This window comes from Enoplosus armatus, chromosome 13 (genome assembly GCF_043641665.1).
Source record: "Enoplosus armatus isolate fEnoArm2 chromosome 13, fEnoArm2.hap1, whole genome shotgun sequence".
NCBI classification, from domain to species: Eukaryota; Metazoa; Chordata; class Actinopteri; order Centrarchiformes; family Enoplosidae; genus Enoplosus; species Enoplosus armatus.
The window spans coordinates 11,509,816-11,536,345 of NC_092192.1; the positions used below are offsets into that span (position 1 = coordinate 11,509,816).

General features: G+C 41.1%; 1 protein-coding gene across 1 annotated transcript in view; it reads left to right on the forward strand.

The window, feature by feature from the left end:
- fryb (furry homolog b (Drosophila)) overlaps nt 1-26,530 on the forward strand; it is a 52,484-nt gene that overhangs the window by 10,974 nt on the left and 14,980 nt on the right. Inside the window, exons 2-41 of the mRNA XM_070916687.1 lie at nt 2,486-2,679; nt 3,414-3,467; nt 3,651-3,790; nt 4,422-4,512; nt 4,990-5,069; nt 5,825-5,905; nt 7,394-7,562; nt 7,912-8,004; nt 8,252-8,350; nt 10,567-10,668; nt 11,344-11,447; nt 11,809-11,917; nt 12,570-12,656; nt 13,730-13,901; nt 13,977-14,109; nt 14,459-14,566; nt 14,866-14,992; nt 15,226-15,339; nt 15,483-15,647; nt 15,916-16,002; nt 16,110-16,369; nt 16,575-16,764; nt 17,424-17,548; nt 18,258-18,315; nt 18,728-18,819; nt 18,966-19,138; nt 19,359-19,519; nt 19,605-19,715; nt 19,876-20,030; nt 20,504-20,603; nt 20,743-20,914; nt 21,249-21,499; nt 21,587-21,733; nt 21,989-22,157; nt 22,287-22,377; nt 22,622-22,695; nt 23,775-23,925; nt 25,166-25,269; nt 26,118-26,209; nt 26,358-26,451. Of these exons, the coding sequence (XP_070772788.1) occupies nt 2,486-2,679; nt 3,414-3,467; nt 3,651-3,790; nt 4,422-4,512; nt 4,990-5,069; nt 5,825-5,905; nt 7,394-7,562; nt 7,912-8,004; nt 8,252-8,350; nt 10,567-10,668; nt 11,344-11,447; nt 11,809-11,917; nt 12,570-12,656; nt 13,730-13,901; nt 13,977-14,109; nt 14,459-14,566; nt 14,866-14,992; nt 15,226-15,339; nt 15,483-15,647; nt 15,916-16,002; nt 16,110-16,369; nt 16,575-16,764; nt 17,424-17,548; nt 18,258-18,315; nt 18,728-18,819; nt 18,966-19,138; nt 19,359-19,519; nt 19,605-19,715; nt 19,876-20,030; nt 20,504-20,603; nt 20,743-20,914; nt 21,249-21,499; nt 21,587-21,733; nt 21,989-22,157; nt 22,287-22,377; nt 22,622-22,695; nt 23,775-23,925; nt 25,166-25,269; nt 26,118-26,209; nt 26,358-26,451 (5,079 nt within the window). The remainder of the gene's footprint in view (nt 1-2,485; nt 2,680-3,413; nt 3,468-3,650; nt 3,791-4,421; nt 4,513-4,989; nt 5,070-5,824; nt 5,906-7,393; nt 7,563-7,911; nt 8,005-8,251; nt 8,351-10,566; nt 10,669-11,343; nt 11,448-11,808; nt 11,918-12,569; nt 12,657-13,729; nt 13,902-13,976; nt 14,110-14,458; nt 14,567-14,865; nt 14,993-15,225; nt 15,340-15,482; nt 15,648-15,915; nt 16,003-16,109; nt 16,370-16,574; nt 16,765-17,423; nt 17,549-18,257; nt 18,316-18,727; nt 18,820-18,965; nt 19,139-19,358; nt 19,520-19,604; nt 19,716-19,875; nt 20,031-20,503; nt 20,604-20,742; nt 20,915-21,248; nt 21,500-21,586; nt 21,734-21,988; nt 22,158-22,286; nt 22,378-22,621; nt 22,696-23,774; nt 23,926-25,165; nt 25,270-26,117; nt 26,210-26,357; nt 26,452-26,530) is intronic.

Below are 26,530 nucleotides of genomic sequence, written 5' to 3' on the forward strand. Positions count from 1 at the left end.
AGTTCACTCGAGACGGATTAAGTTGGTTGTCTTGTCTGTTATTTTGAGAAGACACCTACTCTTCCTCTGTGATTGCAACACTGGCAGCTCTGAGGCGTTAAGTCGTCTTCACTTGGGCAGCTTTACCCTGGCCATGGCTCTTCTGGTCTGTGGATACAGCATATCTTCCTGTTTCATTTGGATTGAATGTGGGATACAGCTGTCATGAGAGTTTTATTTCTCGCCTCAGGCACACGTCTTGCACTTTACCTGCCTATCATTTTCTGAAGGATGGAGCTTCACAGCTTTGGTTAAACCTGCCCAGTGCCTGAGCCAGACATTATTCTGATGTCTGTAGTTACCGTCATGGCGGAATAGTTGGATGTTAAAGACTTAAAAACGTCTGTGCCGCTAATCTCCTGCGAGGAATTACTTTTATTTGTCAGTCATGGGTGCTGTATTTTACACCTTGTAAACCACTCAGCTTCCCCTCCTCAGCTTCCTACCCTCTCCCAGTGTTCCATTCCTCCTCCATCCCACTGTTTCTACCCATTTTACCCACCTCCACCCACTGTACCCTTGTCTCTCTGTCTGGCTGTCTGCACCATGGAAGTGCCAACTAAATGGAGCAGGGCTAGTGTCATCAGCTTCATCAAGGGCCTTGGTAAGCGTGCAGGGTTGTGTGTTCATGTGCACGCATCTTCGCACCATTTGAGTGCTCAGGTTTCACACAAATAGGTTGTTGTCTATGAGGCCTGGGGGCCTGTCCTGCCCGGGAATTAGTATTTACATCTCGCCTCTCCAGTCAGGTCAGGTCACGTGGTCATGAAAGGTCAGTTAGACCCGACAAGAGTTGTTAACTCACACACACTGACCACTTCTGGGAAAGTCTCAGGTGCTTTGTTTCACCTTGTGGGAAAAAAAAGTATTTTACGCACCTTATTCTTCTCAACATGTTAAGGGAATCAATCCTGCTCCAGTCACACAAGCCTCCTTTATTGGCTACTGCTGCAGCCATTGCTAATACTCTACTTAAGTGTGTGCTTGGGTTTTTTCGTTAACTGTATTGTTTGATTTATGACTCACTGTCAGTAACAATAGTCCATAGTGCAACATGCACGTTTTCCACAAAGTCTTGCTTAAGCTCTTATAGTGCATAGTCACTGACGCCGTGGAAATGTGTGAGTGCTGACTTTGTTCTATTTTAAGGGGATGTCAATATTCATATAGATGCATGACAGGAAATGCCCTCTCCCTCCTTCTTTCTGTCTGTCCGTCCGTCCATCTCTTGTCTGTCTCTCACTCAGACCCCTTCTAGAGACACTCCCTGTCTATCTCTCTCTGTCTGTTTATCAGTATGTCTTGCAAAAATTAATAGTTCCCAGTCTCCCTAATGATGTAATCAGAAGGGAGAAATGAAAACATAGATTGCCCAGCAAGTGTGTGTGTGTGCCTGGAAAGTGTATACTACTCAACATGTATTAGTCATGGCTGAGGAGTTTTATCTTTGCAGAAAGAAATAATAAAATTGTGTTATTCGACGTGGACAAACAAATTCTATTCGTTAATCAAAGTATGAGGTTTGACAAGCGCCTGGAGAGACAGCATGAGGGTCTGTGTCTCAGTTGTTGCAGAGAGGTCCTTATATGAAGATAGTATCATGGTCATAGAACAAGGTGAAGAATGTATTGCCGTATGTTAGAAAAGCATAAGAGGTGTCAGTACGTGACCCTTGACCTGTGAGGTGGGAGAGTGGAAAGTGGAAGGGGTCTCGGAGGGACAAAGACGAAGATATTGTGTGAAGTGAAAGGGACAGGTGCATGCTAGTTTTCTAAAAACAACTTGAGGTTAGTTATTGTATTTTGGCCCATTGATTTGTCTGCTTATCAACACGGTCAGCAGTAGTAGCAGCAGCTCATGGAGGCAGTTAAGGTGCTTTAAAACCCTTAGTGCCCGCTTGCAGCAATTCACAAAGAATGATGCACATATTTTTAGATTGAGTGTGACTTTCTGAGGATATCATCTCGATGTTCATCGTGAATAAACGTCTATAAATCCACTTAGAAATCATTGAAAAAAGACGCTCCTTATAACTCCAGAACATGCCTGAGAATCATCATGTTTTTTTCAGTATTAAAGTAACCCAGTGATAGTTGTCTGTACATCCATGGGCATATTGCAAACAGGAACTGCTAATAGATAATTTGGCATACTTTTAATGGTGCCAATTTGCCAAAATGTAATCAAATATAGGCAAAAAAAGGGCGCTCAAGTTGTAACCCACAGCTAACTAACTGAATCAATGGCAACATTTGAATTCCTGCTTTCATCCCCCAACACCCCCAAATTGTGGGAGCCATAGTTCCACAACTTAGAGCATGATTATTGGCATTTCGGTAGGGGCTCATTAATCTAGACTTTGTCTGAGGGAGGGGCTACAGCGTCAGACTTTGAAAACTCCTGCTGTAGACTTGTAGACTAACTGACCGGTCCTGACTCTCCCCAGCCTCTCCAGTGGGACTAAAGCCACCCCTCCCGCCAGTCAGTGGAACCTTGGGAGAGAGGAAGGGTCCTGTCGTCATGGCGCCTGTCAACGTGGACCCTGAGAGTAAGCCGGGCGAGTTCGTCCTAAAAAGCTTGTTTGCCAACTTCACCTTGCTCTCCGAACGCAAGATTCGCATCATCATGGCCGAACCACTGGTGAGTGACTTTGCATTGATATCTTGTCTTGTTTTTGTCTCTCAGGTTACAGCATCTTTTGGAAATACATTTTGGACATTTTATCTGATTGTGTTATTCAGAGTGGCTTTTTCTGACAGTATATATTGACTAATCTTTTTTGTGCTGAGGAAGTGATGCCTCCAATGTGCCTCACTGATAAATAGTATACCCTAGCATCCAGGGCAGGGAACAATCCAGCACAACACAAACACAAAGGATAAAACACTCACACCTGCAGTATTTTACCTGAGCTGGAAACCTACGCAAACCTTCCACACGGAAGGACCTAGACCAATATCTGAACCTAGGACCTTTGAAATGTACTTAATTTGGCTTTCCAAATGAATCCAAATGTCTGAGCACAATCCATAATGTATGGTGGTGTGAAGAGGTTTGGCCTTTTATCTCAGGGTTTTTGTATGTTTATGGCACTTAGGTCTGAACAACTGATATGTTTTATGAAAGGAACATAACAAGGTTAGTACCTAAGCACCTAGTCTGATACTAAGTAATGAAATCAGTTCTGGGCTTCAAATGTTGAAAGTTACGTCTTTGTTTGAGGCACTTAGCCAATGATCACATTTTCATTTTGATGGAAATGCAGCAGCAACATAGGTTTAAATGTCTTATACAGGCGTCTGTGGAGCAATTTACAAACCTGCTCTTGTCTTCTGACATGAATGTTTTCCCTTCTGTCTGTTGTTATCTCACAGGAGAAGCCACTCAACAAATCTCTACAGAGAGGAGAGGACCCACAGTTCGACCAGGTGTGTGAACACATCATCAGCAATATGTGCTGCCCTTTATTTTTCCTCTGTCATCCAAATCTAGCTATAGCATTGTCTTATTTTGGGAATGAGATTAACCTCTCACTCTCTGCTCTCTCTCTCTCTCTCTCTCTCTCTCTCTCTCTCTCTCTCTCTCTCTCTCTCTCTCTCGCTCACCCACAGTTGATCAGCTCTATGAGTTCTCTAGCAGAGTACTGCCTGCCGTCTATCCTGAGGACTCTGTTTGACTGGTACAAGAGGCAGAACGGCCTGGAAGACGAGTCCCATGAATATCGACCCAGGGCCAACACCAAGTCAAAAAAGTGAGAGGATGCAAACAGAACACACAGCACGTTTTAATTGGTAAACTCTTCTCTGCACCCACATGGAAGCTGGAATAGATTTGGAGGACTAAGTTGTTGCATACACAAAAAGATACATGGTCAAAAAACCACAAAAACACAGAAAAACAAATCACCACATGTCAAATGGACAGGACTTCACTACATTTCTATGAAAGATTTTATTTATTCATCCTGGCTCAGTTTTTTAACAAACCGTAACCATGAATGTCTTTCAAGACACTACTTACATTACCTTTAGAGGTAATTGACAATAAGCAGTACTGTTGTAGTCCCACAAACCAGCCACACAAACAAAACATTAGAAAACTAATGCTTATACCAATACTTGCACTGAAAAAACACACAAATAAATTGCAGAAGCTTGTTTCCAAATCTCAAACAAACTGCACACTGAGTACACACAGTTACATAGTGGACCAGATGGTGCCTACAATTAATTAATTAATTGACGGAAATTTAATAAAAGCAGACTCTCACATGTGACACATTTGCACGTCAAGTACAAAGGCAAGAATAGGAGCAAGTAGTCAATGTGACAAATAATGTTTCTGTCTGTCTGTCTGTCTGTCTGCCTGTCTGTCTGTCTCAGTGATGAGCAACAGAAGGACTACTTATTGGAGCGGAGGGATCTGGCAATAGACTTCATCTTTTCTCTAGTGCTTATAGAAGTTTTGAAGCAGGTGAGTCTCAGTCAGTATCAGTATCAATCATCATGTATGTCTCCTCAAACTTAATAGCATGAGTGGGTTTAACTTTTAAAAGGGAAAAGTCTGTCTTCAAACAGTATTTCAGTCACTGGAAACACAGACACACTGGTAGTAAAGTACAGTTTGCCTTTGTTTAATACAGATGCCTGCATAATACTGTTGAATGGTTTAAACTATGACAGGGAAAAAATGAATATTTAACACACTCCTCTTTGATTAACAACTTACTTGACATCAGTTGTCCAGATGCAGTATTTCCCACCCCACTCATGTGAAACTGAGTTAAAACAAATACAAAGAGTAATTAGCATATTCTTGATCTAGTCGGATTTGGGAAAATATATTGCACACCAAGCTCCCCAGACTGTGAGCAGAATAGGAGAAAATGGCTAACTTTATTTGGACATACTGAATTCAGATTAAAATGACAACTTTTTTCTCTCAATCCAGATCCCCCTCCATCCTCTTTTGGATGGACTCATCCAAGAAGTTATAAACCTGACCTTCAAGCACTTCAAATACAAGGAAGGGTAAGAAGGATTACACATACAAAACAAGCTCGGTTTAGAGTTTCAGTGCATTACTGTCTTCACTTTCTGGCCAACTGCCACATATTCACATATACCGTATTTTTCGGACTATAAGGCGCACTTAAAATCCTTTAATTTTCTCAAAAATCGACAGTGCGCCTTATAATCCGGTGCGCTTTATGTATTAATTCTGGTTGTGCTTACTGACCTCGAACCGATTTTATGTGGTACACGATTCTCAAAAATCTGTCAAAATGTTTTAGTACGACTTTGGTAAGCTACGAAGCCGCACCGCTTGATGGATTGTCGGAGCATTACGGCTACCGTAGTCAGGAGCCTCGCGGAGTAATACGTACTGTGCTTCAACAGGTAAGGACCCCAAAGTGGCACCTGTTAAGAGACATGCTTACGAAGCGGATTTCAAGCTCAAGGCTATCAGTCACGCAGTAGAACATGGGAATATGTTTATTTATGTGTTACAACTGAACAATGTTGGGAGCTATTGTGAATGAGTTGAATAAAGTTTGACTTATCTGACTGTTTTGTTTCGCTTATTGCGCTTTATAATCCGGTGCGCCTTATGTATGAAAATAGACCCGTTCATTGATATTGCGCCTTATAATCCGGCGCGCTTTATGGTCCGAAAAATACGGTAGTTATAACACCCACATGCATTTGTGCACAGCTCTTACAAATATAATACATGTGTGTATTGTACTGTACATGGTTAATATTAATTATTGTTTACTTCTTAGGTATCTGGGACCCAACACAGGCAACATGCACATAGTGGCTGACCTCTATGCTGAAGTAGTGGGAGTTGTAGCTCAGTCCAGGTACTGTTACAAATTAATGTTTATACTGTTTGTGTGTGCATACACATTAAATGTTTGTATATCTACAGATAGTTAATTGTGTCTGTTGACATTACGCTTTTTAAAAAACCTAGTGGTTTGTTTGGTGTAAATTTGTTGAGATAATCTCCAATTTACCACATACCCATATACGGGAAAATCTTGTTGTTTCACAAGGCATGTTTAGCAAGCACTTAAATATCTGCATTTCAGTTTGTTTTAAATGTGGATTTATTTATTTATTTTTACAGTTAAAATAAATTCTTCTTGTCTTTACTCTCAGTAAAGGCAGATAATCCAGGTCATGTTGCAGCTGTGGGCTGATTTGTCAGGTTGTAATGAAATTTGAATGTGTAGTTTCAGTGGCTACCTGTCCTCCTCTTGACCCCATTTTCAGAAGAAACAGCAATTACTAATGCTGTCCCTCTGTCTTCAACACAAGCAAGGAAAAGAAACAAATGCCTGCACTTCCCTGTGTGCTAGTAGTTTGGTAGTGTGTGTGTGTTGGTAAATACACGTGTGTGTGTGTGTGTGTGTGTGTGTGTGTGTGTGTGTGTGATGGCAACTGAGGATAATGACACCCCAGATGATGGTCCTCTGTCTGTTTAATGTTGTGTGTGATGAGAGATGAGCACTGTTCCCTTTTTCCAGGAGGTTATTACTGTGATGGAGGAGGCGTAGGTTCACAGGGCAGCTCAGTCACTGCTATCACACACACACACACACACACACACACACACTCATTTAACACAGTCATCGATCTAATAATGGATCAAAGTCAATACTTGGAGATCTAGCTCAGCAAGTAGAATGTCTTCAGTGTGGATGTTGGGTTTTCCACTTCATTAAGCTTCTAAGTTGATTTCTAACACCCTTTTCACTGTTATTTATTTGTAGTACATTATTTACACACAGGGCTATGAAAAGGTTGAATACACACAGGTTTAAACAATCTGAGCACATACTTTATTCTTGGCATTATCTGTGTGTTTTTCCAGCTCGGTTTATGGCTGTGTTTATGTGTATCTTATTTAAACACTCAGCACTAAACAGAAGGCTGATGACTCTTCCACTTACTTAACTGCTGTGGCAACCCCCGTGAAGCATGCAAAAGCACACGCAAAAAGACGCAGACGCCCGAACACACACGCGCGTACACATTCCCTCCACATCACCCCCTCCAGATGCCATTCTAAATATAGGCCTGCAGTGCCCTGTCGGTAAAATCTGGATGGTGGGAACACACACACACAAGCACACACACCTATGCGCACATGCAAAAAACAGGTGCATGGAGGAGTAAGAGTTAGAATCTACACATGACACAATATTAGCAAATAAAGTAGTACTAATTAGTTCTTGTAGTAATTCCACTAACCATACCACCACTCAGCTGAGACCTGGATATAAAAACATTTACTAAAAGAGGATAAAGCGACTGTTCACATCTGGTCTCCGTTTCCTCGGCAGGTTCCCAGCAGTGAGGAAGAAGTTCATCTCTGAGCTGAAGGAGCTGAGGCAGAAGGAGCAGAGCCCCTACGTCATCCAGTCCACCATCAGCCTCATCATGGGACTCAAGTTCTTCCGCATCAAAATGTATCCGGTGGAAGACTTTGAGGCCTCCTTCCAGTTCATGCAGGTAGACTGATCTGACATCATTTGGTATCTTCCTTGTTATTTACATGTCAACAAATTGTAAAGAGGCTCTGGTTTAGGAATTTCAGGGAGTGTTCACAGGACAGACGTACTCTTTCTCTGCATACATTCATGTCTGGGAGCAGTTAAGTGCTATCATAGAACTATCCTATAGGCTTAAGTTCCACTGAAGTAATTAGAGGTTAAGAGCCTTGTTTATTGGCCCTTTGATGGTAATTGCAGTGGTGAGAATGTTTCTCATTTCCTTCCATCGCATTCACAGAATCATGATGTACATACGTTGTTCCTCTCACTGTCTCTGACTCGCTCTCTGTCCCTTTTTATGTCTTTAGGAGTGTGCACAGTATTTCTTGGAAGTGAAGGATAAAGACATTAAACACTCATTAGCCGGACTCTTTGTGGAGATACTTGTACCTGTAGCTGCTGTAAGTGCATTTCATCTTGCTGCTCAGTGCCCTTTTGCTTTTTTGGATTAATTTGTGTCAGACTGAAGTTATTGTTTGTTGTACGTCTGCTCTACAGTATGTGTTTATATCTTGACAATAATATAAATCTTAAGCTCATGAATATAGTGTCTTGCCTGTTTCTGCAAAACGTAAAGTAGAACACATTGGGCAGTCATTGGGATCTGATTATAATCGATTTACAACTTCTGCTTTATTTGTCCTCCAGACTGTGAAGAATGAGGTAAACGTGCCGTGTCTACGAAATTTCGTAGAGAGTTTGTACGATACCACACTGGACCTGTCCTCTAGGAAGAAACACTCTCTGGTAAGTTTCTACCCATATTTTGTTTCATCACTGCTCATCTCTCTTCATTTCCTCTCCATTAACAGCAATTGGTGAAAGCACTTACTGTAACTCTCCAACATGTGGGCTTTTATCTCTCCACGGGAAGGAGACTGGAGAGCAGTATGCAGCACACAGGCTAGTTTTTGAAGCAGTGCCAGATGGGCATTATTTGCCCACAGCAGGGAAACAGACAGGAGAATCAGCAAATTAGATGCAGTACACCTCCCTTATTAAAATAGTGGTCTCACACAAAAAAGCACGCCATAAAACTATAAAATAAATCATTTTAATTGTCAAGACTGGTATGAAAATCCAGTTGCCACAGCCTCAACGTTTTAACTATGAATGTAAAAGAAATTATAGAATAGGCAACAACCTATGACACAGGATTACCACAGTTTAGCTAAAGTCTTTGCTGGTAACAAGACGTTTCCTCCTAAGTCATTTTAGTCTGTAATTTAGCACTATTTTATAAGTGAAAAAACCTGCCATTTCAGTACGATTTTTTAACATGTTTCCAAAGTAAATCGACTTCTTTCAGGAATTTCCAAACTCATGTTTAATTTTTGTGCCGTATCCTCCCTAAATCTGTCTTGTTTTTATGATACAGGCGTTTCTAGAGAAGATTCTTCAAAAAAGTTTATTTAAATTGGAAACAAGCTGAAATATTCGTATTACACTAAATTACAAGAAAGGTAAGGTAAGAAAGGTTTTTATGGCTTGATAAGACAAAGGTTTTTTTGTAGTCCAGCGCAGCAATGTTTGCTAAGGCAATGTTTCCTTTTAGTTCTCTCCTAAATGTTGCCCTGCCTTTGTGCCATTTGATAAACAAATTGACTAACAAAACATGGCATCAGGCTGCTGTGTTGCAGTATTGCTGGTTGCTGTTGATGTGCTGTTCGTGATATGTGCACGGGTGTCCTCGTAAGAGACTTGTGTCCTCAGGGCTACAGACATGTCACTCAGCCAGTATGCATGTTCCCCTTTGATAGATTCTCCAAATTCTCCAAGCAACCCATGCATTCAAGACTTGACGCATCTTTCTGCACACATACTGTATGTGTTTTCACTTTTTTCTGTATGAACAGTGCGCAGGCATGCACACAAGCAAACAATAACCTGAAATGTCAGAGCAGAATGGACAGACACGATAGGAATGACAGTAATGTGGTGCATTTCCATAATAGTTATTCTTTTACCTTCTGAGTGCCTGAGAGACACTGAAATGGGGGGTAGATCACAGATAACAAATACGCACTTTGATAAAGAGTGACAGGTAAATAATGCACTCCTCAAACCGAGCATTTCCATAAGCATTCATGACAAGAGTGTACCTGGACTCACACCGGTCATTTGCAAGGCATTCATGTTTAAGAATGATCTGCATGCAGACTTACATGTCCTTATCAGATGACTGAACAGACTTGACACCATGTTCACATTCCTGCATGTGAACTTTATCTTGAAAAGGTTCATATATTGGTCTCTTCTATAATCTTGTAATGGTATTGTTGACACTGTTGTTGCTTTGATTCTGTCCATGAACCTTGTAAACAGAAATGAACTAAACATCAGACTCACCTGCTCTTCTTAGGAAACTAACTGGCAAGATAAAGCTCAGAGAAAGAAGTGTTTTGTTTAGTTAAGTTGACTTAAATCCAGAGAGGAAGACATAGACATGAGTAAAACCTTTGAGTGTGTGGTCAATGTGCTCCTGAGGACATAATTCAGGACTGTTTGTGCCTATTCATTTTGAAAGAGTAACAGCCAATGGGGAAACTCAAACACTCGACCAACCTGTGGTGTAACTTCACTCACTCACTCAGTAAGTCAGGGACAGACGTTTGCGTTTATAGGGCTGGCCCCGCTTTACTGTGGTCCAGCCAAAAACAGATTAAAGAGGGATTTATAAGGCCGGACCAAGTGGAACATGGTTGTGAAAAAAAGTTAAGCTTAATCTCATATAATTGAATTGCCTGTTGTTATTAGATGATACAGCAAGAGCTCAGAAATGTGCTTGAAATAAATGATTCTCAGACCTTTTTTGACTGACATCAAAAGATGTCTAAAAACTGTTTAAATGACACTGGTGATGAAGACAGTCTGAGTCCTTTATTTTATATTTACATGAATGAACTTTGAATCTGATGTGCCTGATGCAAATGTGTCCCATCTGTCTTCTCTCTCCACACCAGGCTCTGTATCCTCTGGTCACCTGCCTGCTGTGTGTCAGTCAGAAGCAGTTCTTCCTCAGCCGCTGGCACATTTTCCTTAACAACTGCCTCTCAAACCTCAAGGTCAGTCCGTCTACACCATGCAAATGCAAGCATTATCAGTGTTTTACTTGCACACGAATGTTATGCAGTCCATGCAATAAATTTATGATTTTGACAGTGACATACAGTACATGCACACGACACTGAACTTCACACAACAAACTGCTGCACTAGCACTACTACCTCTTTCAAATCAGCCTTCAGTATGTATTGCCTAGAGGGAAACTGGTTCAGAACATAGTGATTGACGGGGGCTAATAAAGACTTCTGTACAAGTTTGATTCATGATGACACTGTAGATGCTGAGAAAGAAGTGTATGTTGCGCATGCAGAAAATGATCACATGTCTTCAAAGGGTAATTCTGGTATTTTTAATCCTGGGCCCAACTTTTATAAAATTTGAGGTCTAAATGACTAATAGTTTCCAAACATTTTGGAATTGGTTGCAGTGGAATCCTTGTGGGCAATTGACCCTGTCAATAGGATGCCCACTAAAAGTGCTTGTTTTTGCCAGTTAAAGCTTTAAAAGGTTTAAAAATACCGGAATTACCCTTTAACGTACTGAGGTCTCAGAAACTTTGTTTGTCTTTTTGGCTGAGAGGAAACTCTATGAAACACATTTGTTAGATGGAGTTATGTGAAATACTGTACCTGATGAAAGACAATACATTTTTGTCTGCCTCTGTATGAATGCAGAATAAAGACCCCAAGATGGCTCGTGTGGCTCTAGAATCACTCTACCGCCTGCTGTGGGTCTACATGATCCGAATAAAGTGCGAGAGCAACACTGGAACACAGAGGTAATAGCCACATGTTGTTATATTTCTCACCAACAAAATGTAAACTTAAATTTGAACTTAAGTTTTAGCAGTTTATGCTTCTTCTTTTGTGCTGTAACATTTGCAATGTAAGGCTTTTTCAGCAAATTTCCTTCAAAACACAACCCAGTTATAAACTCAGTGAAATGCAGAGCAGATGTTGTCACTCTTTCTGTTGTTTTGTTGTTTAGTTTGGTAATAATACAATGATGTGGAAATGATTTATTATCATTAAAAAGATAAGAAGATAATGATTTTACTGAGGTTTTTAACTTGTGTCTCAACACTTTCTCCTCCCTTTCTGCATATGTCTCCTCTCTCTGGTCTCTCCTTCTTCCCCCAGTCGTCTGACGTCCATCACCTCCACTCTGTTCCCCAAAGGGAGTCGTAGCGTTGTGCCCAGAGACATGCCACTCAATATTTTTGTCAAGATCATCCAGTTCATTGCACAGGTGTGTTTGACACTTGCACACACTCTCATGCACAAACTCACATGAAGTCTTAGATGTGGCTTGTTACTCTCAGCACATGAGAAATGAAGTGGGGTTTGTTGTTTTTTGTGTGGAGCCAACAATTTATTCTGTGCTTCTCTCTGCTATCACTAAGAAACACAAACACTGGTTAATCCAAAATTCTTAGTTGACAGATTTGCAGAAATGGGTCAAAAGCTAAATAAAATATTATTTCAGTGCCTACTCCCGCTGTTGCTCTGATAATACAGGATTACCAATAGTGTATCAGATATTTTTTACATTTCACCAGAGTCCATTATCAAAATTGAATAAATTTCAATGGCTGTATGAGAGGCTGTGGAAACTCACTGAAACATCTTTAAAGTGTATGCACTCCTGGCTCAGTGGATGCTGCTGTCACCAAACAACATATATGACATTTAGTGTAAATAACTCTATATATATATAGATAAATAGATATAGATAAATACGACTTATTATGTCATACGTCGTACATTTTCTTGTCCTTACATGTCTTGTTTTGTCTATCAGTTATGTAATAACATTGGTGACATACAGTAGATGTACTAGCTGCCTCACACCACATTAACTCTGAAATCCTGTAACACCGGTATGTTTGTGCTCTGTTCAGGAGAGACTGGATTTCGCCATGAAGGAGATCATATTTGACCTGCTGAGTGTTGGGAAACCTGCCAAAGCCTTCAGTCTCAACCCAGAGGTAAAAAGAGCAGACGCAGACATTCAATCATGTGCACACAATCGCACACAGATCAACAGTGTATCCCCTGGCCACATAACAAGGATGAGCATTCCAATTTTTATTTGCAGTCTTCAGTCAGCGAGGAAGGTGAAGAACAGTATGCTCTCTGTTGGAGCTTTGGAATTAAATGCACCACCAGGATGATGTGAACAGAAACAAATCATTAAAATCACTGCAGTTAAAAGGTGAACTGCGTATGTGAAAAAGTTGAACAAAGCCTTTTGTGGCTCCAGGGGGAGCTGTGTTAAGTCTGACAAATTGCCTCAAATGTCACTTGAGTCAGCGTCAGTTGGGTCTGAAGACTACAAGTTTGAAAATGTGAAAAATCTGGAAATGTTGAGTTAGAAAGATCTGAGGTTGCCATACATCTGTAGCCCACTCCTCAGCTCTGCTGGAGGCTTGTGGCTCGAGGCTACATTAGCTGCTGCTTGCATAACTCACCTGAAACTCCTACAAAACTGTAGGTGGTCAAGTTGCATCGTGGGTAATGTAGACGCCAGGTTAAGACAAGGAAGAAGAATGCGTGGGATAAAAGATATCTCTGGTTCTGCTGCATCAATTTTGATCTTTCTTCTTTTTAAACTGTCCATTGTGAGTCCAATAATGTTATAGGAGTGCAATGCTAAATGTGTGGAGTACTATTGTAACCCAGGTAAAGATATTATAAACACACATGCTTTGGATAATTCAGAAATATTTAAAATTACGGTAAGACATTATAAGATCACAATATATAAACCATTATAAACCATCATATACATGGTTGTAGTAATAAATTACAGACTGTAAGATCACTTCTTAATAGAAAAACAAATCCCTTATTGAGCAGCACTGAATTATTGAATATGTTTTAAAAATAATCACCCCAAATAAACATTTATATACAGTAGTAAAGACTACTGTGACTTCCAGCATATGAATTTTGCTCGTCAAACTGTAAGCACTGCCTGGTGATGTGCGTTTACTCAATCCCTGCTATATATTTGCCATTGCTCATGTAGTAAGGATGCTGTGCTTTATCTGTGTTCCAGCGTATGAACATTGGTCTGCGGGCGTTCCTGGTGATAGCAGATGCTCTGCAACAGAAGGACGGAGAGCCTCCTATGCCCAACACAGGAGCCACTCTGCCCTCTGGAAACTCTCTGAAGAAGAAGAAAACTTATCTCAGCAAGACGCTTACTGAAGAGGAAGCCAAACTAATAGGTCTGTGTGTGTCTGTAGGCATTCAAGCCGGTGTACTTTGAATGTGGTCTCTAACTCTCTTTATGTCCTCCACAGGCATGTCCTTGTACTACTCCCAGGTGCGAAAGGCTCTAGACAACATCCTGAGACACTTGGACAAGGAGGTGGGTCGTTGTATGATGCTCACCAGCGTCCAGATGCTCAACAAAGAACCAGAGGACATGATCACGTATGTAACAACGTGCAGCAACTAAACTGTTTTTAGATTTTCAGCCTTTTAGTGCTGAGGGTTATTCTGTTAATGATGCTATGATTAAAGCCCCTATTAATTGATTGAAAAATGAGACAGAGAAATATGAACATTTGCAAGTAAAACACTGATGCCCCTATTTGAAATTATGCCACTTTTGTGACTGAGGTTTTGGTACAAGGCCTGACAAATGGTGGTATGTGATAAATATGTTTTTCATGTTTATAGGAAATAAATTGTTAACTTTTGCAAACATGACCTACCTTTTTTGAGTTAAGAAAGTTGGCTGCCTTAAGGACGTGTTGGTGTCCTCCTCTATCTTCCACAGTGGTGAAAGGAAGCCTAAAATCGACCTGTTCAGGACATGTGTGGCTGCTATTCCTCGTATCCTTCCTGATGCCATGTCCAAACCTGAGCTCATTGACCTGCTCTCACGGTGAGTTATAGACAAGACTTAATGTCTGGTTGGCTAACATGTTACTACATGCTAATTATATACAAAACACATATGTCTCTTTTAGATCTATCCTGTAGAGTTATCACTGATCATTTGTACATCTTTTCATACATTTTGAAATCATTTGAGTTTGAACCCCTCTGAAGAGACAGTCCTCTTTTTTTTTGTTAGGTTGCAAAACTTCATCAATTTAGTTTCTATTAGTCTCGATTAATTCTATCTTTTCAGCGAGATCATCTTCATTCAACTTTGTTCTGATGTTGTCATCTATCCCCCAGACTTACAGTGCACATGGACGACGAGCTTCGTCTTATTTCCCAGAACTCCCTGCAGAGCCTGTTACTCGATTTCTCTGACTGGAGGGAAGACGTCCTGTTCGGTTACACACATTTCCTTTTGCGTGAGGTATAACGGCACTGCAAAGAAGCCTGCACTTTTCTAGACAGTAAAAGATTATATCCTGCATTTGCATTGGTTGTACTTCCTTTACACATGTATTTACACTGAAAAAACACAACTAGAGTGAGAGTCTAGAGTTTGACTGGAGGCCAAAGGCATTTTCCTTTCTAAATGATCAATATCATGATATATTGACATTGGCAGCCCTTCTATAAATGTCCCTTTCCAAACTGTTGCAGGTCCAAGACACCCATCAGGGTCTGCAGGATGCATCTGTGAAGCTCCTTCTCCAGCTGCTCACACAGTGGAGGTTAGCTCTGCAGCTTCAGGGGAAGACGCGAGGTGGAGTTGAGGTTTGTACAGCTGAAATGATGGGGATGAGCTGAGGGGGGATTGGGATGCTTCAAATTTGTCAATTTCACCATGTCAAGTGCCGTAACTACAGTCATATTTGTTACTCTTTACTGACTCTCTCTTTGTCTTCCCTCTCCATCAGTCCAGCCCCAGACTGCCAGACCGAAGCCCTCATTGCTCAGTGCTCCATGCGGTGGAGGGCCTGGCTCTGCTGCTCCTCTGCTCGTGTCAGATCAGCACGAGGAAGCTGGCAGTCGGTGTGTTAAGAGAAATACGCTGCCTCTTCACAGCTCTGGGACATGCTGAGGTACAGTACAGGAAACTCACATCTTCACCAAACAAACATTTTAAAAGTCTGTATAGATTTTAAGTGCCAAAACAGATGAATTACCAACATGTATCAGGCAGCTGGTTTCTACTGAAGAGAGAGAAGGGACATGGAGATAGCAGGATGGAAGGAGAGCCATCTGACTGTAGCTGTGATTAGATATGCAGCATATGCAGCCCGTGAATTCTCTCACATTGTATGACGCTGTTGTAAAAATAGCTGATTCTATAAATGTCTTCCCCTCCAGGACGACGACAAACCCATGATAGAGGTCATGGACCAGCTGAGCCCAGCTGTAATGGACAGCTTTGTTCACGTGGCCGTCTCTGACTCGGTAAGTGTTATCAGCACATCAGATAAATTATTTATAACACAATCTTGCAAATTACTTCCTTTGATGCTGTGTATCATTCTTAAATTCCTCCTGGTCCCCTCCCTCAGTCCACCTTGCCTCTCAGCCACCATGTTGACCTCCAGTGGCTGGTGGAGTGGACGGCTCGACTGGTTAGCAGTTCCTACGACGTGAAGAGCCCCAGCCATGTCTGGATCTTTGCCCAGTGTCTGAAGGACCCGTGGGTGCTCTGCCTTCACATCTTCTTGCGGCAGGAGCACCTGCCCAAACACTGCCCCATCGCCCTGGGATACGCCTGGCCCTACGCCTTCACACGGCTACAGCTGCTACTGCCACTGGTTGACCCCAAGTACAAGAACACACATTTATTATATTGTACTTTTCAGGCGTTTAGCTGTTACTTGGATAACCAAAATAACAACCAATAGCAAGGAGCGCCCTGCAAAATGTCTGTGACCATAGAATGATCACGTATCTCATACAAGAAATAATCCATGTCTGTGAAAGATTAAGATATATGACCACCTGCCTGCTCTCCTTTTTTCTTTCTGCAGCAGTCCAGTCAATGCGAAGAAGACCAGCACGGCTGGCTCCAGTGACAACTACATTTCTCTGTGGCGGAACTACCTGATCCTGTGTCTGGGTGTGGCCAAGCCGAGTATCATGTCCCCCGGTCACCTCAGAGCTTCCACACCAGAGATCACTGCCACCACGCCGGACGGCAGCGTCACCTACGACAACAAGGTGTGTGCTTGTGCTGAAAAAAGATACCAGTTCTTAGGAAATCTAGAAATGTTTGGGATTATTTAATCATTTCCAGGTCCTGAAAAGCTTTGGAATTCCACAGATAGTTAGGTAAAAGAGGCCTGCAACTAACTATTATATTCATTATTGATTATTCTGCTTTATTATTCTCTTTTTTTTGATTGATTCATCGTTTAGTCTCTAAAATGTCAGAAAATAGAAAAAAAATTCCCAGAACCCAAGGTGATGAAAATATTCAATTGATAATGATATAAAGCAGAGAAAAGCAACAAATCCTCACATTGGAGGAGCAGGAACCAGAGAATAATTGTTATTTTGGCTTGAAAAATGACTTAAAAGATTGATTATCAAAATAGTTAATTTACTTTTGACTCTTAGTTTTTTGAATAATCGCTTCAGGTCTAATGGGAAATATTGAATGCATTGTTGCTCTGACCCAATACACTGATGAATGAATGAATAATCTTCATATAGAGAGCCTTTTTTACATTTTCATACTGGAATTGTCGTCATTAATCCTGTTCAAGAAAAAAGTATTGAAAATCTTCCATTGTAAAATGTTAAATAGGTGAAACTCATCAATAATGATAGTATAAAAGTGACTGATGCATGTTTGTGTACTTGTTTTTGTCTCTCAGGTGATAGGCACTCCCTCAGTAGCCTGGCTTTTAAAGCAGCTCGTCCCGCTGATGAGAGCTGAGAGTTTGGAGATCACAGAGTCTCTGGTGCTGGGGTTTGGATGCACAAATGCTCTGGTCTTCAGGTACTAGAACAGGAACTTGTACACCGACAATACACACACAGCTCGCGTCATACACAGATGGCTCAGATGGCTGTTCATGAATCATAAAACTGCTATTGTTATGTGATCCAGGCTTGTTGTTCTTTGGTGTGAGCTTTTGCTTTTGCAGAGAATAAACACTCAAATCCTGAATGGAAGGAATGACACTGGACAGATTTAGATCGCCATAGAAAATGGATGATGTGCTAGATTTGATCCTTATCTCTTGCATAAGAAAATCTTTTTACGCTCCCTTCGTCTATTAGTTATTCCCATCTGTCATAACTGAGATGAGCTGCATGCCTCTGAGGCATGCAGAGAAGAAGAAAAACTGCGTCACTGATGTAAAAGAGAATTGTTAGCGGGACAGAGATGTATCATAAGGACAGAGGTTCCATTGTAAAAGGGAGGTATTTCATTTCAAAAGAGATCATCTATTTTTACCCTGCAATGTTTTCCAAAAGGGCGCTCATTGTTATTAAAGAGATTAAGGTCTCCCCAGACAAATTTGTCTAACATTACTGTGTTTGAGGATTAGTGGTTTTAGGGCATGTGACATTTGGGTTGCACAAGATGGATATCTGTTACAGACACCATTCTGTTCCCTTGAATCAGACCGAACTCGCTCAGTCTCATTTAGCAACAATGCCATCAATTGATGTTTGCTCTCTCTGATCCTGTGTGTTCATAGGGAGCTAGTCGAAGAACTCCATCCACTGATGAAGGAAGCACTGGAGCGTAGGCCTGAGGTAACACACACACACACAAAACACAAGGACGGCACTGAAACAGGATTAGATTAACTTTATTGATCCCAGACAGAAAATCATGAAAATATACTCTCGATTTTATAAATGGCACTTAATAAAAGTGTAGAAGCATATCTTTCATGTTGTGTATAGTGTATGCTCATAGCTATTAGAGATGTTATCCATAAGTCAATAATTTATTATTTATGAAAATGGATTCATGGCTGCTAATGTAAAGTTAAAAAACAATTATCCCAGTATAAACTAAACAATGGACGTATATTAACATACAATGTTGAAATTTCAACTGCAGAATTGACATTGTTTGTTTGAAGACTTGAAGATGTGGTGTACGAGTTGTGATCATACTTCCCAGTACAGCAGTAAATTGAAAACCTTTCTGTGCTTTCAGAACAAGAAGCGCAGAGAGAGGAGGGATCTTCTCAGGCTGCAGCTGCTGAGGATCTTTGAACTGTTGGCTAATGCAGGAGTTATCAGTGACAGGTAGCACACACATCTAGTCTACTGAGTGCTCTCTAGTTGTTTTTCTTTTGTTCTGTGCTTGGGCTCACGCAACTTAGGTGTAATCATCCTTGCTTTTTCCCATGTCTATGATTACCAAAGTTAGATTTCCTTCTCCTCCTCTGTAGCACCAATGGAGCACTGGAGCGTGACTCCCTGGCACTGGGTGCCTTGTTCCTTGAATATGTGGATCTAACCCGGATGCTTCTGGAGGCAGAGAATGAAAAGGAGCTGGACGTGCTTAAAGACATCAGAGCCCATTTCAGCGGGATGGTGGCTAATCTCATCCAGTGTGTCCCTGGTAAATCATTTCATTACCTTTTTATGCTATTATATACCATAATACATTGGTCTTGCGGTAGTAGTAGATGTAGTAGCCGTGGCTTCAGCAGTGTTCTGTAGCCATAGACTAAATAGTCATGCCAGTCAGTAAAAATGCTCATACATTAAAAATGTAAGTGGAAGATTGACCCTCCATGTCTCCCTCTCTCTCTCTTACCGTAACCCTCACATCTGCGCAGTCCACCACAGGCGCTTTCTCTTCCCTCAGCAGTCTCTGAGACACCATCTCTTCATCCTCTTCAGCCAATGGGCTGGACCCTTCAGCGTCATGTTCACTCCCCTCGATCGTTACAGTGACCGCAACCACCAGATCACTCGCTACCAGTACTGTGCTCTCAAGGTAAGCAATACCACCCTGTCATGTATTTACAGAAACCCTTTTACAGAAAAGTTAGCATTAACTCAACTCAACTTTTGTCGCCTAGGCCATGTCAGCAGTTCTGTGTTGTGGTCCAGTGTTTGACAATGTGGGTCTCTCTACTGACGGCTATCTCTACAAATGGCTCGACAACATCTTGGCCTGCCATGACATACGGGTAGGTCAACTCTGGGATCAACTGTTGCCTTTAACTTGTTGCTCAGGAGCTTTTTATATGTTTCTTTATTTTTATACTCTGGTCAGAACACCTTAAGAGGATTGTATAATTCTAGTCTCTCCGCACAATACATACATAATACAATACATGTTTGCCCCAGGTGCACCGCCTGGGGTGTGAGGTGGTCATCCTGCTCTTAGAACTGAACCCAGACCAAATCAATCTGTTCAACTGGGCCGTGGACCGCTGCTTCACTGGATCTTACCAGCTGGCATCCGGCTGCTTCAAAGCCATCGCCACTGTCTGCGGTAACAGGTGGGGAATCATGCATTTGTCACTTTTGTTAGAATCTGCACTGCTGACGTTTTGTCTCTGAAGACACTGAAGATTCACCAGCTCCAGGGAAACGGCTCAGAAATAGCTTCTGACCTCCCTGCTCGAGAGTTTAATGGGGATCAATAAATTATCACATTATTATTATTATTATTTTTATTAAAAGAACATATTTAGAACGACTTTTATGCATCATGCGAATACTTTTTTTTTTAGAATAATGTACTAGCAATGTACTTTGCAAAAACATCCAGCAAAATATATGTATATATGTATTCTTTATGGGAGTTATTAGCTTGTACAGCTTAACCAATATGAGATCGTACTACATTCGTACATTGTATTGTATATTTTGTTAAAATGTAATTTCCCACACTGCACGCAACTGTCTGATAACGTTCATTGAGTTTTCAGTGTAACCAGAAACTAATGACCATGTCTCCGTACTTTTCCAGGAATTACCCATGTGACCTTGTGACCTTGCTCAATCTGGTGTTGTTCAAGGCCTCAGACACCAGCAGGGAAATATATGAGATCTCCATGCAGCTGATGCAGGTACATACAGCACACAGAAGAGTAAAAGTTCCAATGTTAAATATTTATTAATTGCAGGTGGGAAAGAGAACACAAGCATAAAGCCAAAACCTGACAATGAATTTTGACTGTAAAAGATAAATAATCTGTCTTCCTGCAGGTGCTGGAGTCTAAGCTGTGTGCATACTCTAAGAGGATGGTGGAGCAGAAGCCTGGTAATATTTTGTATGGGACACACGGCCCCCTGCCTCCCCTGTACAGCGTCAACCTGTCTCAACTCTCCATCCAGCTGGCCAGCATGTACCCAGAGCTCACTCTGCCTCTTTTCTCAGGTACATTTCTGTCTAAAACTGTAATCCTATTATACTTATTTTGTAGAGAACAGCACACCATAACTGCAGGCGTAAATTAAAACCCCACTCCACTCTCCACCCTGTAATGTCTCACTACACTATCATGTAAAAACAGCAAACACTGCATATCAGATTCAGGAAACAGAGGTGCTCCCAAAATGCTCACCCTGACATTCAAAACTCCTAAGAGGCCATTATTCTCTCTGAGACCATTGTTAAATTTGCTCCCAGTGTGTTTCTCCTGTTATTGATCACCAAGCCCCTCAAAGCACTTATAACATTAATTCCTCTGAGATATTTTTTCCCTGTGCAGAGGTGAGCCAGCGTTTCTCAACCACCCACCCCAACGGCAGACAGATCATGCTATCCTACCTGCTACCCTGGCTTAGTAACATTGAGCTAGTGGACACAGGGCTCCTACCCCCAGCCTCAAGCCCCTGCACACCAGAAGAAGAACCTCACGGTCAGGGGCAGGGTCTGTCCCCCAGTCTGAGAGGCAACGGCTGGGGTTCCCTGCAGGCGACCTCGCTGGTGCTCAACAACCTCATGTTCATGACTGCTAAGGTAGGAAGTCGTGTTTGTGAAATGACTCTCCCCTTTCAAATGAAATCTCCTGCCTTTCAACTGGATTTTTTTTCTTTACATTATCAGTATGGAGACGAGGTTCCTGGCCCAGAGATTGAGAATGCCTGGAACGCTCTGGTGTCCAACGAGAGGTGGAGCAACAACTTACGGATCACCCTGCAGTTCCTTATCAGCTTGTGTGGAGTCAGCAGTGATACCACGCTGTTGCCTTATGTAAGTGTTGTCTGAACACACCGACACACTACTCTAAAGTAAAAGTCATGAAAACTGAAACCCACTGCATGAAAGCCCCTGTTGAAACTGCCAGTTATCAAAGTGATTTATTGTCAAATCTAATTAAATGTAAATGATTGCCACAAAGATACTGTGTCGTGTATTCCATTTTATGATGATAACGACTACCATAACAAATACGCAGCGATAATGTGAGGTAAACCAATGAATACTGTGTATTTGTATCTGTTTTAGATCAAGAAGGTGGTGATCTACCTTTGTCGCAACAATACCATCCAGACCATGGAGGAGCTCCTGTTTGAGCTGCAGCAGACTGACCCAGTCAACCCTGTGGTCCTGCACTGTGACAACCCTCCCTTTTATCGCTTTGCTGCCAGCAACAAAGCCTCCACCTCACAGACAGGTGAGAGGAGAAGTTCCTGTCATTGTTCTATGATGTCAAATAATATTTTCATCTCAACATTGACTTTTTATGTGACAGATGGTTGACTGTACATTTCTGAAGAATATCTCTCAAATGTCTCTTGTGTAGGCACCACGTCCAGCAGTAACACTGTGGTGGCTGGTCAGGACAACCTGCCAGACACAGATGAGAACAAGCTGGTCAGAGAGAGCGAAGAGCGGTTAGTATTAATAAAAATTTTTATATACTTGTATTGTCTAGGCTTTGGCAAAAAATAGCTGAATCTGCTCATTGAGACTCTGTTTCATTCAAAGATCAACACTCTCTCAACAGGCTTGTGCAAGTAGATACAATATGTCAAGCATGTTAGCATCATATCAGTTACCCAGTGATATTAACTTTTCAGTCACGGAATAAGACTGTATACACTGAATTTAACTTTGAATGTCATGCATTCATTTCAGCAGGGCCAGGGCTCACAACAGACTGGAGTCTCGCTACAGCAACAGCTCCGGAGGCTCCTACGAGGATGAAAAGAGTGAGTTGTCTTGGTTCTCATGAGAATGGATATACAAACTTGCTGGCCTTGTTTAATGTGTGCTCAAACACAGCCCATGGGGACTCACAGCTGCCTGTTATTTAGAAAGAGCTGCAGGACATGGATTCTTCCTGTCAGTCCATAATGTTTGTCACTTAAATCTAAGACCTTAACGCTAATTGTCACCAATCCCCTCCATACAGACATAAATGTACAGACTGACAGCAGATAGTTTTTTTAAGGTGATGAGGCAGTGCACCAGGAATAAATACCTGAAACAAACACAGATGTACTGTTATGGCAAGGCTGAAATCTGGCCTCCTTCACAGCATTTAAAGTTCTGTTGTTTATGTTATAGTACAAGAGTGGGTTTGTTTTTCAAAACCTGGACCTTTCATGTCTGAACTGGGGACACTTTCACCAAGCCAGAGTTTGACCTGATTTATTTTGCACTAAACAATGACAATTAGGTATCGTTTAATGATGTCAAGCACTTTAAGTATATATGTTTTCCTTTTTAAAAAGACTCGACCGTTTTCTTGCCAAAAAACAAACAAGATGACAAATGGCCATTTTACAAAATCGCTGGTTAGGTTATGTGCCGAACTGTGTCTTGGCTGGGACCTGTAACTTCCTGGAGTCTCAGCCGCTCCGCATCATAAAGTTAATACAGTGAAAGATTTTTTTCTCCCTAATTTCAATTCTACATGGGTAACCTTGAAAACTGATTATGTTTAGACTTGTCCAAAGAGAATAAAATATTTTATTTGTCCTCCAGGTCATCGGGTGTCACCAGGGGCAAACCTTTAAATGTAAATTACATTGTCAGCAGCTGAAAAACATGCCAATTAACCACTTTGTTATTGAAATACCTGAAATACTACGACTTAGCTCATGTTTGAAATTCCACAGTTTTTGAATGGTATATTATTTACCTGTCACATCAGCTGTTTGTCACTGCTTTGATGTTCACGTGGGAAAACGTTTTTGTGCTTGACGGTCTATGGTCTATGGTTTCAGAGAAACAGCATTTGAAGTATATATTTGAAATAAATCTTGGTATCGGTCTGTTTTTGTAGCTGACCCACTACCGCCGTATGCTGGTTGGCTGCTGGGTGTTCTGGAGACCAACCATCCTCAGCCGTTACCCATGCCTGTTAACGGAGGCTGCTGGGCTCCTCTGGTTGACTACCTTCCAGAAACCATCACACCTAGAGGACCACTGCATAGGTATACACAAACAAACATGGACGCACACTGTACAGACAAGCTACTCTGAAACAACTGCAAAAATCACACACAGAAAATAGATTCAGAGTTGGAACAGTGGCATTGCTATCAGCAAAGCATCAGCAGAGTCAGCAAAGCAAGGTATTCTCTCACACAGACAAGTTCCACCTTCTCACAGATGGCAGATAACCTCCAGCACAGAATGAAACCTAGCCAGCTTGTTCTGTCTCTGCTATGTGGAGAATGAATATTAGAAAGGATTTACTGATTTATCTTCTCCATCTCTCTTAACACCTCAAAAACCCTTACTTAAAATGAGAGAGCATACTGTTATGTTGTATTAATGGGCCTTGGTATTCAGGCAAATACAGTTTCTGTACTTGCAGTTTTACATGTTAATTATAATTCAGTTCTCAGAGAAGCCTCAAATATACACACAAAACCAGTTTCTGGGATAAGACTTGAATGATGATGTGCACTGAGTGACAGATACACCTGCCTAAAAAACTTCCTGGAAATCTTTTTGTTTTTGCACAATCTGTGTCTCAAACTCATTCCTTAACTTGCTAATACAGATCCTCTTTATGACTGAAGTAAATTTAAGAGGTAAAACCAATAAGGAATACAGATTTTCTCTTGAATGAAATCAATGTGGAGCTTTTTTTCTGTGCTGATTTCATTTAGAGCTGAAACCATTAATCGATTAATCCATTAGTTGACTTAGAATTTTCTTATCAGCAACTTATTTATGTAAGTCATTAAGTGCCAAAAAATCACAGGTTCAGATTGCTCAAATCCACTAGTCCACTATGATAGTAAATTGAATATCTTTGGTTTTAGACTGTTGTTGTAAAAATACAAGCAAGATTCTACCTTGAACTCTAAAACATAGGGATTTTTCCCTATTTTCTAAGATGTTATAGATAAAATGATTGATCAAGAAAATAATCAGCAAATGAATCGTTTATGAAATAATCGTTGGCTGCAGCCCTAATTTGATTGAAGGACAGAATTCTTGTCTTATAGTTTCTTTATACTGAATAACAGAAGTGTTATCAGAGCTGAATGTTCAGGATCATTTCTCCAGGACACTGCATGTAGGCTAACTGATGTCACATAAACTTGAACTCAAGCCTTGAGTGATGGTCACACTACACAGCCCATCGAAGAAGCAAGTATTGTTGATATTTTGTGCACTCACTAGATTTGTGTGTGTGTGTATGTGTGTGTTGGTCCTCAGGTGTAACATCGCAGTGATCTTTATGACTGAAATGGTGGTGGACCACAGCGTGAGAGAAGACTGGGCTTTACACCTGCCCCTGCTGCTACATGCCCTCTTCTTGGGTAGGTGTACACAACACACACACTCACATAACTCAACTTTGGATCTACATTTCTCTTGGTACAAGTCTAGTCTTTAGCTCATTAATCTTGGAAAGACAAAGAGGAACATTTAAACAAAGGAAACAGTAAAAAGAAAACACACAGCCTAAATGTCATGCATCAAATACATAATCTGTCTTGTCAATTTTTGACCAGATGCTTTTTGGAGAGTTGGACTTAAAGGAACTTGAACTAAAAAGATAAAATCAAGAATCATCTTTCACTGGGTGTGAACAGGGTGTTTACACACATACACACAAAAATAACCTTGAGGTGTGCAGGTATTTCTTGTGACGTCCAATAAGCTCATAGCGTGACAGTGTGAAGTTTTATCTCCATCCCAGACATGCTTTTCAGTACAGACTATTCTCTTGTCACTGCAGACACAGACACATTCCCCAGAACGTGCATTTCTCACCAACACCATATCACCAACACGTGCACACATACCTACTGTCAGCTGTGCAGAAATGTATTATTATGCACTCAAGTTCAGGCTTTTCATTATCATGTGTTACTGTGTGCATGAAGCTGTCTTTTTTTACTGTGAATTGGGAAGCACAATAAGCCCTTGTACAAGTGGGCTTTTAAGAAACTGTGCACCAACATTTCTGGGCACAGCAACAGTATCTAGGAATATATTTAAATTATCTTACTATATTTTACCCTCATAACAATTCCTAACAATTTATGAAAAATGATTTTGCTGTGTTCTCCTTCTTTGTATGTATCTGTACCCGCCTGTTATAGTCAAGTTTAGTCATCTTAATCCTGCAGTTGTCTTACTGGATGTGTATTTTATTGTCCAGGTCTGGACCACTATAGACCAGAGGTCTATGAACACAGCAAACGTCTCCTTCTCCACCTCCTCATTGCCCTCTCCTGCAACAACAACTTCCAGGTCAGAGTGGGATCCTAATACTTGTTATTATTATGTTGTCTTAGTCTGAGTTAACATTGCATTGCATATAGTGGCAATGTAAAGTTATTCAGTCAAAAATGAATTCATTTCAATAGTCACTGAAGAACCCTCCTTTTTGTGTTTCCAGGTAATAGCTTCAGTTCTGATGCTGACGAGAGAGATCAGTGACAACAAGACCCTCACCATTAAGTCCAGCTACCACACGGAGTACCAGCAGTCACGTAAGAAGAAAATACTCAACATGCATACACACCTGTGTTTATAAATCCTGTGACATTTACCGCTGTATAGAAATGATTG